At 38.5% G+C, this 19576-nt stretch overlaps 1 protein-coding gene across 1 annotated transcript in view; it reads left to right on the plus strand.

The window, feature by feature from the left end:
* The first annotated feature begins 15150 nt into the window (after nt 1–15150).
* The window catches only part of FMNL2 (formin like 2), a 260260-nt gene continuing 255834 nt past the window's right edge, over nt 15151–19576 (plus strand). Inside the window, 1 exon segment of the mRNA XM_025039419.1 lies at nt 15151–15747. Coding sequence (XP_024895187.1) covers nt 15631–15747 — 117 coding nt within the window. The 5' untranslated portion in view covers nt 15151–15630.

Consider the following 19576-nt stretch of genomic DNA (forward strand, 5'->3'; position numbering starts at 1 on the left):
TACCACTTCTGTTCTGAGTTTTTGTTTCTCTAATAGGTTTGACATCTCAGCTTCCCACTAGAACTGAACTCAGGTGAGGTCTTACCACCACCTGGGAATCAGATCTCTGATTCAAAATTCCAGACAGGAGGAGGGCTTTGCTAAGAAGCCTTCAAAATTTAGTGGAAATAACATGTCCCATGAGGGCATACTTGGCCCCCATTGGGGTTTACATACTGTGTTATGTAACTCTCTGTCATGTCAAGAATACTGTGTCATAGTATTTAATTTACAAGTCTATTTCTTTTGCCTTGTGAACTTCTGAGGATAAGAGTTCAGCTCCGACAGTGCCCGGGACATAATAAGCACTCAATCAATGCCTGAGGGATAAATGAACAAATTAACTCACGCACTGCAAAGGACTCCCCTGACAGCAACATATATGTAATCTTACTCCTTAGTTTTTTTAGAAATGCATTTTTATTACAAACAATAAATACATTAAGGATTACAATAACATTGTGAGATAGCATATTTATATCTCAAAAAATCTTACTTAGGAAATATCATGAAGGAGGACATTTCTTAAATGGCTTTAATTCCATTTGAATCTTTTTAAAAGCACGAAGAAATGAAGAAACTAGGAAAATAGGAAACAGAAGTGTAATATAGAGTATAATACTCTAGTTTGCAGTTTGCAATGGTCCATTATCTGCCATGGATAAGGAGGAAAACAATATCAGTTTATATATGTTTAGACATAATAAAACTTAGAGGTTAAAGCCTGAACTAAGGCTAATGTCAAATAAAAATATATATTAGGTCTGTCTTTGATTAGAGTTCCATTTGGGATTTTTTACTGAAGAAAAAATGCTGTACTTTTCTGAAAACTGCTATTCCGTAAAAGTACTACTTAGGAATAAGACCCTGCCTGCTAAGGAATGTTAAGACTTGATTATTCACGCACACATACACACAACACATTACTCTGATTGCTGTAATAAACTTAAAAGACTTCGGTTTAGACAAGCAGCCAGGCTTTGTTATAATAAGGGTGTAAACATAAACTCTGATTAATTAATGTGCTGCACTTCTTTCTTTATAAAGGATATCAGCTTAAGTTTGGGCTTCAGCAGAACAGAATTTACACACATGAACTTTTTAATGTAAGCACCATACATAAGTCTATTCCAACAACATCGCCGGTCTTTTAGTACCAGAGAGCAGAGGTAACATCCTTTTTAACTCTCTCAGGCCATGGGAGCAGCATTTACTAAAAACTGTTAGGCCTGTAGTTTCAGTTGGGGGTTTTAACCATTCTAGAAGAGTTTAGGGGAACGGCTCCTCCCCTCATCCTAGATTCCGGCAAGCAGCTGTGATGGCATGTAATTCACGTGTTTACACTTCCTTATAGGATTTCATTCAAACAAAGATGAAAACAGGTTTTTATGCCCCAGTGCTATTAAGGACAAAGCCTTTGATTGAATACCCAGAGCTGCAACTCTGGCTTGCAGCTGCAGTCCCACAACCACAGCCTGCTCCTGGAACTCTGGCTGTCCATTTGATAAACAAGATGTACCAGAAAGTGAAGCAGAAGTCGCGCAGTTACCTACACATTATTTAAATGTATTTAACTTTTAAATGCACTACCCATCAATAATGAAATAGACCTTTATGGAAACTGAAAAAAAAAAAAAAAAGAAGCAGCAGCAGAGAGAGAGGCTGGGTCATAGCAAGTGTCAGCGAGGCCAGTCTGGAGTCCCTTGACTATTATTTCAGTACCAAGAATTAGAAATCATGGAGAAGCACCTGTATGGTAGACGCGGTTAGTTACAAACTCCCATCTAGTGAATACAACAGGAATTACCAGAACGTTGTAAGGAAACATATTTATGTCCAGAAAAAAATCTTAATTAGGAAATACTATCAAGGAGGAAATTTCTCCACTTCTTTGCTAACAAAACTTCAGTTTAGTTCAGGGCATCGCTGTTCCCAGTCTTGGGTAAAATAATAATGATTGATTTAAGTCAATAATGGTAATCCTATTTCCTCTTTTCTCTGCCTTTTTAAAAAATAGACTATTTTTTCAAGGAAGCTTTAGGTTCACAGCAAAATTGAGCAGAAGGTACAGAGACTTGCCATATACCCCCCACCAGCCCACACACACAGCCTCCTCAACTACTGACATCCTTGCACCACAGTGGTTCATTTGGAACAGTTGATAAACCTATGTTGATACAGCATCACCCAAAGTCCATAGTTTATATTAGGTTTCTTGCTTGGTGTGGTACATTCTATGAGTTTGGACAAATGTATAATGACATGTAACCACCATTGTAGTATCATACAGAGTAGTTTTTCTACTCTAAAAATTCTCTGTGCTCTGCCTATTCATCTTTCTGCCTCCCTCCCACTACCCCTGGCAACCATTGATTTTTTAATGTCTCCATAGTTTTGCCTTTTCTAGAATGTCATATAGTTAGAATCATACTATGTGGCCTTTTCAGATTGGCTCATTTCACTTAGTAAAATGCATTTAAGTTTCCTCCATGTCTTTTCGTGGCTTGATAGCTCATTTCTTTTAAATACTGAATAATATTAGTTTTGTAGGAAACTGCCAAACTGTCTTCCAAAGTGGCTGTACCATTTTGCATTCTCAGCAACAACGAAAGAGAGTTCCTGTTGCTCTACTTTCTTGCTAGCATTTGGTATTGTCAGTATTTGGGAGTTTGGCCATTCTGATAGGTGTTTAGTGGTATCTCATCATTGTTTGAATTTGCAATTCCCTAATGACACAAGATGTGGAGAATCATTTCGTATGTTTATTTATCTTTTGTATATCTAATTTGGTGAGGTGTCTAGTAAGGTCTTTTGCCCAGTTTTTAACCAGGTAGTTTGTTTTCTTATTAAGTTTTAAGAGTTCTTTGTATATTTTGGATAACAGTCCTTTATCAGATGTGTCTTCTGCAAGTATTTTCTCCCAATCTGTGGATTGTCCTCTCATTTTATTGACAGTGTCTTTTGCAAGGCAGGAGTTTTTAATTTTAATGAAGTCCAGTTTATCAATTCTCTCATGGATCATGCCTTTGTTGTTGTATTTAAAAAGTATTGCTATATCCAAAGTCATCTGGATTTTCTCCTATGTTATTTTCTAGAAGTTTTATAGTTTAGTATTTTACATTTAAGTTAATAATCCATTTCGCGTTCATTTTTGTGAAGGGTATAGAGTCTGTGTCTAGAGTCTTTTCTTTTTTCCTTTTTGCATGTAGATGTACAGTTGCCCCAGCACCATTTTTTGAAAAGACTATTTTTGCTTTGTTATATTGCCTTTGTTCAATTATCAAAGATCAGTTGACTATATTTTTGTGGATATAGTTCTGTTCCATTGATTTATTCATCTGTTCTTCTACCAATATTACACTGTCTTGATCATTGTAGCATTATCGTAAATTTTGAAGTCAGGTAATGTCAGTTCTTCAACTTTGTTCTTCTTAAACACTGTGGTAGCTATTCTGGTTCTTTTGCCTCTCCATAAAAACTTTGGAATCAGTTTGTTGCTATCCACAAAATAACTTTCTGGGATTTTGATTGAGATTGCATTGAGTCTATAGCTCAAGTTGGAAAGAAATGACATCTTGACAATATTGAGTCATCTTATTCATGAACATGAAATATCTTTGCATTTATTTAGTTCTTTGAATTTGTTCATCAGAATTTTGTAGTTTTCCTTATATAGATCTTGTATTAAAAACTAATATATTAAAAAGTAATATATTAAAGTAATATATTAAATAATATATTAAAAAGTAATATATTATTATTTTATTAGAGTTATACCTAAATACTTCACTTTGGGGAGTGCTGATATAAATGATATTTGTCTGTACTTTCAAATTTCACTTATTCATTGCTGATATATATGAAAGTGATTGCCTTTTGTAGATCAACCTAGTAATCAGAACCTTATTAGAATCTCTTATTAGTTCCAGGAGTTTTTGGTTGTTGTTGATTCTTTCAGATTTTCTACATAGACAGTTATGTCATCTGCAAACAAAGACAGATTTATTTCTTCCTTCCCAATCTGTATACCTTTTATTTATTTTTTTCATCTTATTGAACTAGTTAGGACTCAAAATTTTTTTTTTAATTTAAATATAGTTGGTATACAATATTATATTAGTTTTAGGTCTACAATATAGACATTTGACATTTATATACTTTACGACACTAAGTCTAGTAATCATCTGTCACTGTGCAAACTTATCACAATATTATTGACTACATTCCCCTTCACCTTTTTCACCCATGCTCCCCATTTCACTCTGCTCTGGCAACCATCAGTTTGATGTCTGTTGCTATGAATTTGTTTTTGTTTTGTTTATTTTTTGTTTATATTCAACATATTTATGAAGCTATATGGTATGTCTTTCTCTGTCTGACTTATTTTACTTAGTATAATACCCTCTAGGTCCATCTATGTTTTTGCAAATGGCAAGATTACATTCTTTTTTATTGTTGAGTAACATTCCATTGCATATATCCATTCATCTATGCTTCTATATCTTGGCTATTATAAATAATGCTGCAATGAACATAGGGGTTCATATATCTTTTCAAACTAATGTTTTTGTTTTCATCACATAAATACCCAGAAGTGGAATTGCTGGGTTGTACAGTAGATCTATTTTTATTTTTTTGAGGAATGTTCATACTGTTTTCCATAGGAGCCACACCAATTTGCAGTCCTACCAACAGTGCACAAGGATTCCCTTTTCTTCACATCCTCACCAACACAAGTTATTTGTTGAATTTTTGATAACAGCATTCTGACCAGTTTGAGGTGTTATCTCATTGTGATTTCAATTTGCATTTCCTTGATGATTAGCGATGTTGAGCATCTTTTCATGTGTCTGCTGGCCATCTATACGTCTTCTTTAGAGAAATGTCTTTTCATGTCTTCTGCCTGTTTTTTGATCAATTTATTTATTTATTTATTTGTTGAGTTGTATAGGTTCCTTGTATATTTTAGATATCAACCCTTTATCAGATATATCATTAGGCAAAGTCTGCTGGATATGTGTAGGGGGATATGTTCTGGGAAAGATGTGGCTTTCTTGATAGACAAAGAAGAAAACAACTGACACTGTCCTGCCCTCTTTATTTGATTTTGAATATGGATGCAGTAGCTGGAGATATAGCAGCCATCTGGCCATCTTGATGAAGGGAGAGTTCAGTAGAAGTATAGGACAGTAGCTGTGAAATCATTACAGTGCCTTGTGCAAACACCTGTCCCTGAACTTCTTGCTGTATAAGAAAAATAGACCACTTTTTGTTTAGCCACCATAGCTGTACGTTATTCACCCAAACCTGTTTTCAACTGATACTCATGTCATGTCCATAACAAGACGCATGGAAGTCATCAAAGAAGACTACACTATTGCTTTGTTTCTGCAAGCAATGCTCCGGTGTCTAAGCTTGAGAAGACAAGCCATGAAGGGGAAGCCGACAGAGGGTAAAAAGGAGAGAAGCTGAATGAAAAGAAATCAACAAAGCTTTTGATTGCTAGGGAACTCCTTGGTGAGACCAGATTAGTGTAGGAAGACCAACACATGGCCAAGGGCAAGACCCACGTCCCAGGGGGAGGGCAGAAAGGTGTTCAAGAAGTGGCAAGATAAAGCAATGTTGCAACATGGTTTAGTAGAAGTAGATGAGCCTAGGGACTAAGGAAATGGGAAATTGAGTCCTGGCTGTGCTACTTCTTAATTATATGCCTTGGTCCAACTATACAACCACTATTAGTATTAACCATCTCTTCTGTGGCATGAAAAAACATCGCCTGCCTCAGAATTATAAAGATTAAAAGCGATAACACATTTAGAGCTCATAGTTATATCACCTTTGTTTCACTTTCCTTTTCACATGTTCAAAGTCAGAGTGAAGTTATCAAAGAGATCAAGGCAACATCTGTAAGAAAGATATAGACTGGAGAGAAGCTTGTGTGTTAATGAGTTATGCTGATAGAAGTTCTGTGAATAAGAGGTCTCTTAAAGTCAGTAATCCAAAACATCTTCTTGGAGTCACCCAGCCTTAAATGGGCTGCAGCTAGGAAGCAAGAATAGCTTCCAAACCTAATTGAATAAATAAATCAAAAATGTTAATATTTCCAGGGAGCAATAGGAAATCATTGGCTTTCATGTATGTACTGCATGTATAATAATCTGAATATTTAAGTATAGTAAATATTTGTTGAATTAACAATACGTTAGAATGTTTAAAAATTTTTAGTAGTCCCTATAACAATATTTGCCTGGCTTACAAAATCATTTTGGTATTTTCTCTCAGTAATAATTGGAGGAAACTTTTCTAGCTTCTAACTGGGAAGAGATCTAAATTAACTAGAAGACACCTAGAGAGCTGGGAACAAATTCAATATGATGTTTCATCACAACCAAAGTAAATTAAAATTACATTATTTTAGAAAGAAGGAAAATCCAAAGGAGATTTAAGCCGTTTAACTTGTGAGAGAATGAGGATTATACTAATTGAAGGTGCTATTACAGGCACGTTTAGTGAAAATTGCAAATATATCCTGTGAGTAGGGAAGATTTCCCATGACTGGATTTCCTTCTGAAGTTAGATTTATTCATTCCCTAATCCAACAAGTGATTAGTGAGAATCTTCCAGGTGCTAAGCAAAAGTGCCTGGAGGGTTTTTTTTTTTTTTAATAGTCTGTGATAATAGTATCTGTTCTTTCAATGTAATGAGTCCTAAGCTCTGTGTGCATAAGAATCACTTGGGTAGCTTGTTAAAAATGCTTACTTCTTGGGCTTACCACAGAAATGCTGATTCATGAGGATGGGACTAAAAATTTTCATTTTCATTTTCATAACGCACTTCAGATGATTCCAGTGCAGGTGGATGGAGAATCACACTGTGAAGCATATTATTCTATATTATAAGCTAGTTGGAAAATAAAAAATACATATTTCAGGAGGTCAAAAATATAGGATGACAGATCAGATTGAAGGGTGCCAAGGCAGAGGTGGTAAATCAGAATATGCTAGTTTAGGGAACAGATGGACCTGATATTTTCTGGGAACTGTGATCATGGGTAGCTAGAGCTAGACAAATTAATGGTCCTAATTAGAACATATAATAACCCCACGAGTCAGGATAAAGCAATGATTGAGACTAAGCAGGGGCCACAGGAACCAAGGCAGTCAAGAATTACAGATTTAAAAAAAAGACACATACATATACGCACACAACTAAAAATAAAGAGACCCTGATTTCAGTGGAAATTCAGTCTTATCCAAAAGTTCCTTATAGCTTTCCCATTGGGAAACAACGCAGTTCTAGAGAGGCTTGCCAGCAGAATCAGGGGAGTGGGGCAGAGAGGAGAATGAAGAACTGAAATGGAACCACAGTTGGAGAGCAAGAAGGAGAGCCATTGGGAAAGTAAAATATGCTTCTCCTGATTTTAAATTCATTTAGTGTGGTAATGGCCACTTCACTGACTTAGCAACTAACCAATAACCAAGGCAGGCTGATGGACAGGGGTAACAGAGAAAAGTGAGAAAAAGCCCTTTTAAATACACTGGCCAACTACCCCTGAGGCACTGGGAGCACTAGGATCTCAGTGAATCGTCTTCTTGAAGGCAGATTTCAATATTATGCATTAGTTTGCTCATCAGCAAAATAGGAATAAGAATAATATCTAACTCATATAGTGGTAGTAAGTACTAAAGGTATTAAATGTAAAGCTGTTAGCTTCCTGCTTGGCCCACCGTTAGCACTCAGAGTAAATGATATTATGATTTTATTATTATCATTATTAACCCTGTTCTGGGGTTTTCTTTAGGAGCTGAGCAACCATAGGTCACTATATGCCATGCTTAGGTTTTTTTCTGACTCTTTTGTTAAAATTTTAGTTCAGTCAATATTTTGAGGGTATTTTTCTATTAATTAAACAATGCCAGAAATCTTGTCACATCATATCTTCTGAGTATGGGTCCCACCGTTGCAGTTTATTAGCCCCATGCCTGGAGGTGTTTAACTGCTGACATTTATTAAGCTCTTTCCATGTGTTGGGTCCAGTATTTAGTGATTTATATGAATTACCACAATTATTTCTCACAAAAACCACTTGAAGTAAATACTGCTATTGCTCTTATAGAACAGACAAACTGGGACTTAGAGAGTTTTAAAAACGGTCTTCAATTTACCAACTCCTTTCTTCTTACATAAGTTAGATTTTCAGGCAGATCTTATTCACCATCTCCTATCTCTGCACCTCATTTTACATCTGTTTTTCTCTCTGCTTATCAGTCACCACTGTCATCAACCATATTTAAACTTTATAGACTACAGCTTCAGCCACCTGAGATAATGTAACCTGATACTTTTAGTCTAAAATCCAAAAATCAGAGGAGAGAGGGAGAGATCACTGCCAAGCCTGAGTTACAGTCATACCCTTTGACAGGTCAGCTGGGGCCAAGAGAGCTAAGGAAATATGTCAGCTCTTTTGCTGATAATAGGATGGAATGGAAGGAAAAGCCGTTCCTAGAAGAGGGTGCTCTTTTGAGAAGGGGTGTCGGACAGATAAAAAAAAAAAAAAAAGATATTCATGGCATCTGTCTAGAGCTATGTATTCCCCACAACCTCATTGCATTGTTAATATTTCGAATTCCCATTTTTAATCATTGTCAGTACAACAGAGATTTAAGAATATGTAGATACATAATACTTTGGGGGCTTGCTTCTTTTTCATAGATTTCCATTCAATATTTTGAATTGTTTCTTTAAGAATTTTAATGAACACCTCTCACCCCCTCAAATTGACAAAACAGAGCAACAGGCAGTGAGAATTGGACCTGAGACAGGCTTGTCTGGCTCCTGTTGTATGCACTTTTTTAGTATAGTTGGATAAGGTTAGCAGAGTTCAGTTCTCCAGAGAGGGTGAGCTCTGCAGGTGTTTGTAACTGGTGATTACAGAGCAGGCAAGGGGCTTGATCCTTTGAGTGGGATCTTTTGGTTCTACTAATTAGTTGTCCAGCCCTCTTCCCATTCCTTCCAAGAGTGAACTTTTCTTTGATCTTAATCGTGTATGGAAAATGATTGCAACTAGAATGATGAAATACAATAAACATATTTGTAAAATTAATTTGATAAAATGAAAATATTGTCAGTAGCATTCAGTAGCTCTGGACAGTTTTATTTCTTCTATGTCTAATATAATTTTTGGCATCCATTAGGTCTATTTTTGTATATAAATGTGAGTTTAGGGTAGGACGAAAGCTACATAACCTAAATTCCACCTCGAAATTTGGACACGTGACAAATCTGTCCCTAAATTAGGTGTAAACAGCTTATACAATAGAACCAGCTCTTCAAAACCTAAAAAGCACAAACGAATGCAAGTATGAAAGAACTGATGACTTTGCTTATAACTTTAAAAATTTGCGTAAATGTACTTTAAAAGGAATAATTTCTCTAATTAAAATAATAGCTAATTCAATTTTAAAGCAGCATATATAATTATTCAATGGCTTGAAAATAATTTGGTTTTGTTCCTTAAGTAGGGGCATTATTGCTTAATTGCAGATGAGTCACTTCCCCAGTCCCAAGCAATTAATCACTGCTTCCTAAACTTGCCTAAAATAGGAATCATCTGGGGTTTTTGTCAAACATACAGATTCCTGGGCCCATCCCAGACCTATTGAATTAGACTTTCTAGAGAAGACCTGTGGAAATCTATATGTTTATTAAGAATCCCAGATGGATCTTATTATCAAGCGGTTTTGGGAAATACTGTTTGGATTCCTTGGACAGTGGCATTAACTTTTCGAATTACTATTTTATTGAGTGACCAGAAAGAGCTTTATCACTGGAAGAACCGGGACGTTAGGAAGCATTCACTGACTCTAAACCAAAGCATGTTCTATTTTATGTAGATTTGTCTTCCTGTTATCTGAAACAAATACTATGTATTTACATATTTTCCCTTTATGCATTAAGGTACAGCAGAAATTTTTATTCTTTCAATTAAAAGCCCAAGATTAAAACCACTACCACCTTGGAAAAAAGAACATAAGGAGGAAGATATTTCTTACTGGCCATCTCACCATGTATCAGGCATGATAGTTGGTCTATGTAGTTATTTCCCTTAATCTTAAATAATCCTCTCGTGGCATGAGTATTTTATTTTTATTTATAGATACAGCAACAGAAGTTTGAATAGATTAATGAATTTTCCCATGGTCACTCAGAGCACATTCTAGAGCCCAATCCACCAAGTGCATGCTTTTACCACGATACTAGCCTTTAGAGTTTAAATTGCAAGTCAAGGAATTCAAATTCACTGGACATTATAATCATGTGTTTGGGAAAATTTCTTCTCTGTATGCAAAAAAGAGATAATTTGTCATATATGTGGGCTGAGTCGGAGGGAGAAGAAAGGATAGGAGATTTCAAAAAGTCTGACTGCCTCTTATAAAATAAGCCACTTTTCTCCTTGCGATCCCTTAAAAATGAACTCTCCCAGAGAACAAATGAGAAAAGTAAATAAAATTGTAAATCTAGAAGTGCAATATGTGTAGAAACAGATTTTACTCCAACTCATTCTCTTTTTTATTCTCTCCTTGCTGTTTATTTTGGTCGAAGTAGTTTGTAGCCAGAAACAAAAAATGCCCCCTTTGGGATTTCTTTTTTTTAAAAACCCTTTTTTCAAAAGGTTTGTTTTCTTAGACTTGGAAGCTGTTGAAAGGTGCCAGATGGATAGCCTTGGAAGCTGTTTATCTGCAGAGGAGGGTGTGGATGGGGGCATCCTGGGCTTCCCACGCAACACAGCTGAGGTACTCTTGCCCTCCTGGGTGACAGTTAATATTAAGTTAAGAGGACTCCCTGAAATAAAAGCAGACACTACAAGTCAGCAGCACATTCCTTTGTTGTTGCCATTGATATCGCAGGCTAAGACCTAACCATCCAATCATTTTTACTGCAGGCTGTTAAGGATTTTGGAGAAGGCAATATAGTACAGGAATGCAGGATAAAGGGAGGGAATAGGTGACACAGTGGGTAGGATGGTGAAAATAGTCCGAACTTGACTTTTCCTACAATGCTATTTGCATTTTATGTTGTCCTCCCTCCCTTCCTCCCTCACTTCCTTCCTTCATCACTCTCTCCCTCTTTTTTTCTCTCTTTTCTTTTACGCAAGAGTTGCATCCAGCGTGTCTCAAATGACTTCTAGTAGGTAACTAATTAGTATTCACTCGATTCAGCTACCTTTAAACTGACCAATTGGTGAAGCAAGGCAGTGGTGGAGCAGGGGTACCAGTATTTGCGAGCCCATTCGAAAAGAATTTTCACCAATTTTTTCTTCTTTATCACTGACTATATTTTTTAATGTGTCCTATAGAGACATACCTGTTTAGTATATTAACTACTTCAAGAGAAGTTTCAGTGTGTTCTATATATACATATTCATGTATTTCAAATATATATTAACTTACATAAATAAAATTAAGTTTCTGTGTTACTATTTTCATATTACTCAAACATGATTTTTGCTAAATTTGAAGTATGTTTATGTGACGTGGTATACATTGTCAGGCCTAAAAATGATGATATCCCAGAGGCAAGATAAGAGCTGGAATTTTAAATCTTACAAATAGTTAATTCCCTGGAGCAATGTTGGAGAAGCTAGGATCTACTAAAACTTTTTGACATTATTTAGCTAAAATATAGGGAAATTCCTAATGCCTGTTAAAACAAGCAGACAAAGGAGCGGATAATGGGTTTCTATCAAGATGGTGAACAGAATATATGCCTATCTTTTCTTTCTTCCAAAAATCTCGAGATGATGGAATAGGACAGTATTTGAAAGAGAACAGGCAAACTTGACAGAGAACTGGAACTTGTACTAGAAGTTCTTCAACTAGAACTTCTACTATGAAGTTATCAGTGAAATTTAAATCTCAATGAATAAGGAAAACAGTAGATTTGATAAGACTAAAGACTACTGGAAGTTCTAAGAAAATCAGCTACAATTCAGCAAAGAGATAAAGATATGAAAAAAAAAGTCAAAGAGTAGTTAAGAGACTATAGATAGACCAATATATATATACATATATATATGTTTCAGGAAGAGAAAAAGAGAGAAGGGAGAGAGACAATATTTTAAAAGATAATGGCTGAGAATTTTTCCAGAACTTAGAAAACAAAAAACCCAGGAGTCTTCAGACTGAGGAAGCAAACCAAATCCTGAGCAGGATAAACAGATTCATTAGCACATAGACTCACTGTAGTAAAAATACAGACAGTCAAAGACAAAGAAAAAATGTTAAAAGAAACCACAGAGAAAAAGATGTAATACCTATTTTTTAAAAAGTGACAAGTACAGTTACGGTAGATTTATTTTTTTATTTGCTTGTTTATTTTGTTTTTTAGAGTCCACATAGATTTCTCATCACCAACAATGAGGAGAGATAATGGAATAATATCTTCAAAATGGGGAGGGAGAAAAACTTTCAATCTAGCATTCTATAACCAAATAAACTATTTCCAAGACTAGGGGAAAAAAAGACATTGCCAGATAATTTTGCCTTTCACAGTCTCTCATTGAAAGAAGCACTAAAGAATATACTTCTGAAAAACGAAAAATAAATCCAGAAGTAAAAACTAATATAAATCTATATATTCTCAGCCTATTATCAACTGAAAGCCAGCCAAACCACAACTGGATAAAAGAGAAATAAATGCTTACTTTTAAAAAAAAAAGTGGCATAAAAAAAGTAAATCAATTGGTAAGCGTATCCGTAAATCTAAATAAGGATTGGCTGTGCTAGGAATACTACTAGTACTAAATAAACACTAATGTAAAAAAATAAAAAAGAATTAAAATAATATATAACGCTAACATGGAAGATAGGAGGTGAGTTCAAATATTCTAAGTTCCTTGAAGGAAGAGGAGAGAGAAAACAATTCAGTTAACATTTACTTTTTGTAACAACTTTATTGGGCTAATTAGCCAACAGTACTGTACATAGTTATAGTTTATAATTTGATAGATTTAGCATATGTACATACCCATGAAAACAGCACCATAATCAAATTAATGAACATATCTAACCCCCAAGTGTTTTCACTTTCATTCAGTTCAAAATATGTTATAATTTTCTCTTTAATTTTAAAAACTGATTTGTGGTTTTTTAGAAGTGCATTATTTAATTTCCAAATATACGACGATTTTCCAGATACTTTTGCATTCTCGATTTCTAGTTCTATTGCGGTAAGAAAATATAGTTTGCGATATTGGAATCTTTTAAAATCTACTGAGAGTTGTTTCATAGCTCAGAATATGGTCAATCTTGGTAAATGTCCCTGTGCACTTGAAAAGTTACGTATTCTGCTGTTATTGGATGGGGTAGTCTATAAAATCAATTAGATCAAGTTGCTTATAGTATTTTTAAATGATTTTTATTATTTTTTATTTTTAAATTTAAATATATTTAAATTCATTTGGGTCAATCAGACCCAAAATATAGGTTTAGAGATTACAAAGAAAATAAATACATTTGTGGGTAAGAAATGTCCCACCTGGTTTGAACTGCTTTTCTTCCTCATTCATTTTCACTTGTTGGGGTCTGTGTGTGTGTGTGTGTATCTATGTCCCTGTTTTTCTTTCTTTGATTAGTAACACACCATTAACTTTGATGAATTAATTTTAGATATACAGATTGCATTTATTCAGACTTTTGAGTTGAATATATTATATTCCTTTAAAAAGACTAGAAATGGTTTAGTAAATAGAGCATACACACACATGATGTATTTGTGTGTGTATTTGCTTCACATAGGCTTTTGGTAAAAGTCACTTGTCAATTCAACAAATAGTCCTTGCACATCTACTATGCTCAAGGTATCTTGGGGTTCAATAAAGCTGAATGAAATGTGGTCCTTATGCTTGAGTCTTGGTTTGTTACTTTGTCCAGAAGCAGCTGCTTTCTAACAACAGGGTAACAACCCTGGCTTCATATCAGATTCACCGCCCGGAACTTGTTAAAAATACACCTGCCCGGGCCCCAGCTCTCAGCTTAGGGAAAATCTGGTAATAGGCAAGGCCTAAGGTGTGTGCAGTTTTAATAACAAGCTCCCTAGGTGAATCTGATCACAAATCAGGATTGAGAAACACTGCTTTCAGCTAAGAAAGGACTAATTGCCGTTCAGCCACAAGTCACCCAGGTGGATGTCCTTGAAATCTACAACACGAGCAGCTGGCTGAAGTCGTTTATAAGGCTGTTTCTATTTCCGCTGCTTCATAGTGGATAGTTATAGTCTGAAAAGTACCCCAGAGGAAGAGGTTGGACCCAATCTTCTCTATAAAACACTTGGAACTAGACTTATGGAGGAGTAAGATTGCTACAGCCAAAGATCATCTCCAAAACCTCCCCAAACAGTCTGTTCTTATTTCCATCTCAGAAGAAATGTGGTTGTTCGTGTAAATTTTCTCCTTCACTAGATTGTGTAGTATTCCAGAGAGGGAGCAATCCTCTTTCTTCTACTAAGGAACTCAGTAACCCAAACATAATAACTATTGACAGGTGTTTGTTTTGAATTGAATCTTTCTCATCCAACTCCTGGGGTCTGACCATACACGTATGCACATATTCATAGTACATATTTAGAAATATCCATAAAAGTATATTTGTTTACAAAACATTTCAATCACACAAACGAATACGTAACATAGATAAGAAAGAACAATAAAACAAGCACCCATGGTTCCACACTCCAGTTTATAAAAAAAGACGCTGCCAATACCTTTGAGGGTCCGGGTTCAACTAGATTTTTTTTTTTAAACTGTAACAAGCCCCTGCAATTTAAATCTGAATGCGTATATTCATTGATTGACTGGATCATTCATTCATTTGTCAGATGTGCCTACTAGGCGTCAGAATCGACATAGACGAGATGGTTATTTCTCTTGTTGGAGTGAAGTGGGTCAAAAGTGACATCGCTGTCTCTAGAGGTGTACAGATTGCCTTTGCTGCTTGCGGTCCCAACCCTGCCGGGCCCTCCGCAACCGGCGTGGTTTCGGCTTGCGGATACTTTGGGCCGAAACTACGCGTCCCGGCAGTCCGCGGGGCGAGTGGGCGGAGCTGGGCCCGGAGCGGGGGCCGGGCGAGAGGGGGCATTGTGTCGGGAGCGCGGAGCAGCATTTGTCTGCTCGAGGTGCTCGCGGAGCGAGCGTGGTGCTCGGCGGCCGTGGGCTGGAAGTGTCAGCGGTGGCCGCGGCCCCGGGGGAGACCGAGTCAGAGGAGCCACGCGCCGGCTGTCCGCGATCGCTGGCAGGGAACGGCGTGCTAGCGGAGCAACATGCAGATAGGCGCCCGGCGCCCTGACGACCCCTCCCGAGGAAAAGAGGCCGGAGCTGCGCTGGGGCGGCGGGGAGCATGAGGGAGGCCGGGGGGCGGCTCGGCTCGGAGCGCTGCTAGGGAGCGGTGCGCGCTGCACAGTCGCCGGGGCGCAGCGGAGGGCGGGGAGCGGCGCAGGTCGCGCCAGCGGGCGGGAGCCGGCCGCCCGGAGCTGTTCTGATTTCCGACGCGGACGCGAGGGGCCCGGAGCAGCCCCCAGCCCCAGCGTGCAGCCAACATGGGCAACGCGGGGAGCATGGATTCGCAACAGACAGATTTCAGGGCGCACAACGTGCCTTTGAAGCTGCCTATGCCTGAGCCAGGTGAACTGGAGGAGCGATTTGCCATCGTGCTGGTGAGTGTGCGGCGGCCGACGGTCGGGCACCGGGCTTCGGGCTGGGAAGCGCTTCTGACCCCCTCCCCGCGCCGAGAGCGAGCCTCCCGTCCCGAGGGGGAGGCGCCCACCTTCCCCTTTGTGGCCTCCCCCGCCTCCTCTCCGCTCTCCTTTCCAGTTCCTCCGCTCTCAGCCCCTTAGGGGTCCCTGGATGGGGCCGCGGGCTCGGGCGGGCTGCCTGGCTAGCCCGGAACCCATTGTCTGGCGGGAGAGGCACCTCGCGGCGTGTGTGCCCAGGAGGTGCGGCGTGGGAGTGAAGGGGAGGCGGCGCGGGCCCAGGAGGAGGGGGTGGCGAACCGCTAACGCTTAAAGGAAAAAAAAAAAAATCACCGCAAACCTCGAGCCTCTGTGGACCGTCGGGCGGGCACCCAGCCCCGGGGCTGCGGAGTCCGGGGCGGCGCTCTGAGCGGTGCGCGAGAGCGAACTTGGACGCGGACGATGCGGCTTGGTGGAGGGGAGTGCCCCCGAAAGGGAAGGAGAAGACACCCGCGGCAGTGCGGCGCCCCGGTACCTAAGCGAGGAGAGAGGCATCTGAAACCCAGGCGAGAGAGAATCTTCGCCTCAGTGCGTTCCTTTTGGTCTTAAATCTTAAACCACAAAAATGTGCTCTTTCGTGGGGACGTGTTGCGAGCTGTTCTGACTCCAGGGGCGACCCCTCCCCTCCGACACCTAGCCAAGTCCCGGGCTCCCTCCCGAAATCCGCTTTTGCCCGGTTTTACAGCTTCTCAAATCCAAGACTCCGAAGATTCTCTTCTTTCTCCCTTTCCTTATGGGACTTAAGTTTCTGGGCCCTTCCTTGCCAGAGCTTGTCAGTGCTGTGAGCTCAAGAGGGTGTGGCGGTTCCCCCACTCCCCCTCCCGCAGCGCCCTAGCCAGTCTGTGCTACAGTTGGTCCTCAGACTTCAATTTTTAGTGTCCCAGCCCCTTTTAAGGGATGTTGGGAGGGAACCAGACAAGATCAGACACTTGTAAGTTTCCCTTTTCCTAGTAAGTTACCTCAACTCTACAAGGCTAAGCAGCAAGAGAAACTCGTGCTCGGGGCAGCCAAATTTTGCGTCTGCCTGAGAGTTTTCGGCATGTAACCTCACAACCTTGGGAAAGGACCAGAGTCTGAACACTAATTTGGACATTTAAATTGCCTTTTTTCAGGCCTTTAAAAAAGGGTGGTTTGATATGGGGAATAATGTTCTGAATGGTAGGTTTGCTTTGTACTCTGTGGGAGAATGGTGGCCACGAGCTTTTTCACACCACTGGGAAACACTGGTGTGGCAGTTGGGAGACAGATGAGGCTGCCTGTCTTGCTTTTTTGCATCCTCTGTGATCTCCCACAGCTGCTCCCACCTTGTGCAAGATGGGACACTCTGAAATGAAAGCATAGGCTTAATTACTTCTCAAGGCAACCTGGGTGCATACTTAACTTGCCTTTCCAGAGACAAACGTTTTTATTCTAAATCCCCTTCCTACCGGACACATGGTCCTTACCCCCCAGCTCTGGGTTTACTGTCTTTCCATCTATGCTATGGTGCTCTGTTTTTGTGTACTTAAAGGGCCAATGGCATAGGAAGACCAGATAACAATAATGCAATTAAGTTTGCTCAACTGGGAGAGCATGTTTTGCATGAGCTCTCAGTTACCCTGCTGATTAATAACACATGGTATGAATTAATCTTGAGGAAAATAATGTCTCGTCATTACCATTTGTGTTACTATTAAGTCTAGCAGTCACAAACTTAGTATATAGACATTTGTGATTCTGCATCGTAAGCTCCTTGGGGCAATGGTTTGTTGTGGCTACTTACACTCTACTGTGTCACACAATTACTGGATGCAGTTCCTTTTATAACTGTTGACAGTATTCTAAGCCTATGAAACAAACAACACCAGGCTGACCATTTTTGAATAGAGACAGCTTTTGGGAAAGTCACAGCTTGGGAGCCCTCTTGTTAGGGATGCACTTGACCCATTGGTTTAATGTAACTCCTTAGCTCCAGCTGCTCTTTGAAAACCTACAAAAGGAATTAAAAGGAATCTTGATGGAAGTTCAGAGTTATGGTGATTTCTCTTGTGGTCAGTTTTGTTTTTTTTTTCCTGAAATTGTACATGTGATGCTCTCAACTTTGTTTTACTTCTGAATTGCTTAAGAAATCAGCTCAAACCATTTATTTCTGGAGATCAAGCTTGGACCTATTTTAGGTTGGCAAGTTTTTAAGTATGTCGAGAAATTCTTTTCTCTGAGACAATAGGAATCATTTTGGCATTATTGATCCTAGTTTTATTTTCCTATATGAGAAAGATCATATGTGTTTTGGGAGGAAAACCAGATAGTAATACTGTACAGAACATCATACAAGCACCTCATTGTAAGTATGGCTTACATCAATAATTAATGAGCCATTTCAGGCATGGAAAACAATTCCGCCTACCCCCAAGCTCTAGAATATTGAAGGCATTGGGGAAGAGTAAATAAAAGTAAAAATGACAGAAGTCCATCTATTTCTGGAAAATCTCGAGAGAACAAACCTATTCAATGACTATTTCCCAGCCCCTTCAGTCTATATGAGTTAAATTGTATAAATCTAAAAATGGATATGAATGGAAAGGTGAGAGAATAAAAGATTGCTGAATTAAGATCAGTGGAGGGGTAAACTTTAAAAGAATAACAGTTTAAAAAAAAACTTTTAAAATGAGATTTTTAAATAGAGATTTGTGTGAACTTCCCGTAATTAATGATTAGTAAAAAATGGATCCAAATCTTAGGAGCTTAATCCTCCTAAGGATTTGTCTTCAGCATTATTATCGTAATAGTTATAAAACTTTAAGGGACAAGATTGCTGACTCCTTATATACATTTAACTATTTGCATCTTTGTACCTCCCTTTCAGATAGAGCTATAAGTGATATGCCTTTGTGTGCACACAATTGTGATGTTTTTGTTCCACCCTTCAATATGTTTCGTAAGTTATAAAATTATAAATTCAGTCATCTACTTCAACTTTTGTTCCTTCGGTATATATGTTTTATATATTTTGTGGGTAACATTGGCCTATGTTCGTTGGGTTCCATACATTTATAATTAAATATCCATGTGGCTCTCCATTATTAAACACTGTCTAATTGTCGAGGACACAGATATGTTTCCCATGTCCTTCATTTTCAAAGATGACACTATGAAGGTGATTTTGGGTGTGGTGAACAAATGATGGTCTTTGTCCAAGAATACTTCTTTCTACATTAGGCACTCCATAATATTCAATAATTTTTGGCTTGCACACTGTCCCCAGAGCCTTTATCAAAGAGCTATCCTAAAGCTTCTTTGAGTTTCAGAGGAAAAGATAATTTTAAGCTCTCTATCCTAGCTGCTCTGTCTCTGTATGATATCAGATAGCTGGCTGCTCAGAAAACAGATTCAGAAAGACAGATTAGGAAATGATGGCTTAGGGCAGTATTATCTCATGTTTGATACTGGGAACTGCTTTGGTATGGGATTACTTTGAGTCAGTTTCCTTTTTTTTTTTTTTTTGCCCTGGGGTTGAATGTGGTCATTTTGCTTTAGAGGAAGTGGGAATATTTTTTGAGTACCTACTATGAGTATGCTCTGTGCTTACATGTTCTCATTTAATCCTCATAATAATTCCAGCTATCAGGAACATTATAGATAAGGAAATAAAGATTACCTAAATTGCTTGAAGTCATACAGTTATTGAATAGCAAACCTAGGATTTTAACCCAGATTTGGATCTCCTCTCTGCCATCATATTATACTTCCTTGGGCCTAGGACTGAGGAGGCAAA

Source organism: Pteropus alecto, unplaced genomic scaffold, assembly GCF_000325575.1.
Source record: "Pteropus alecto unplaced genomic scaffold, ASM32557v1 scaffold3, whole genome shotgun sequence".
NCBI lineage: Eukaryota > Metazoa > Chordata > Mammalia > Chiroptera > Pteropodidae > Pteropus > Pteropus alecto.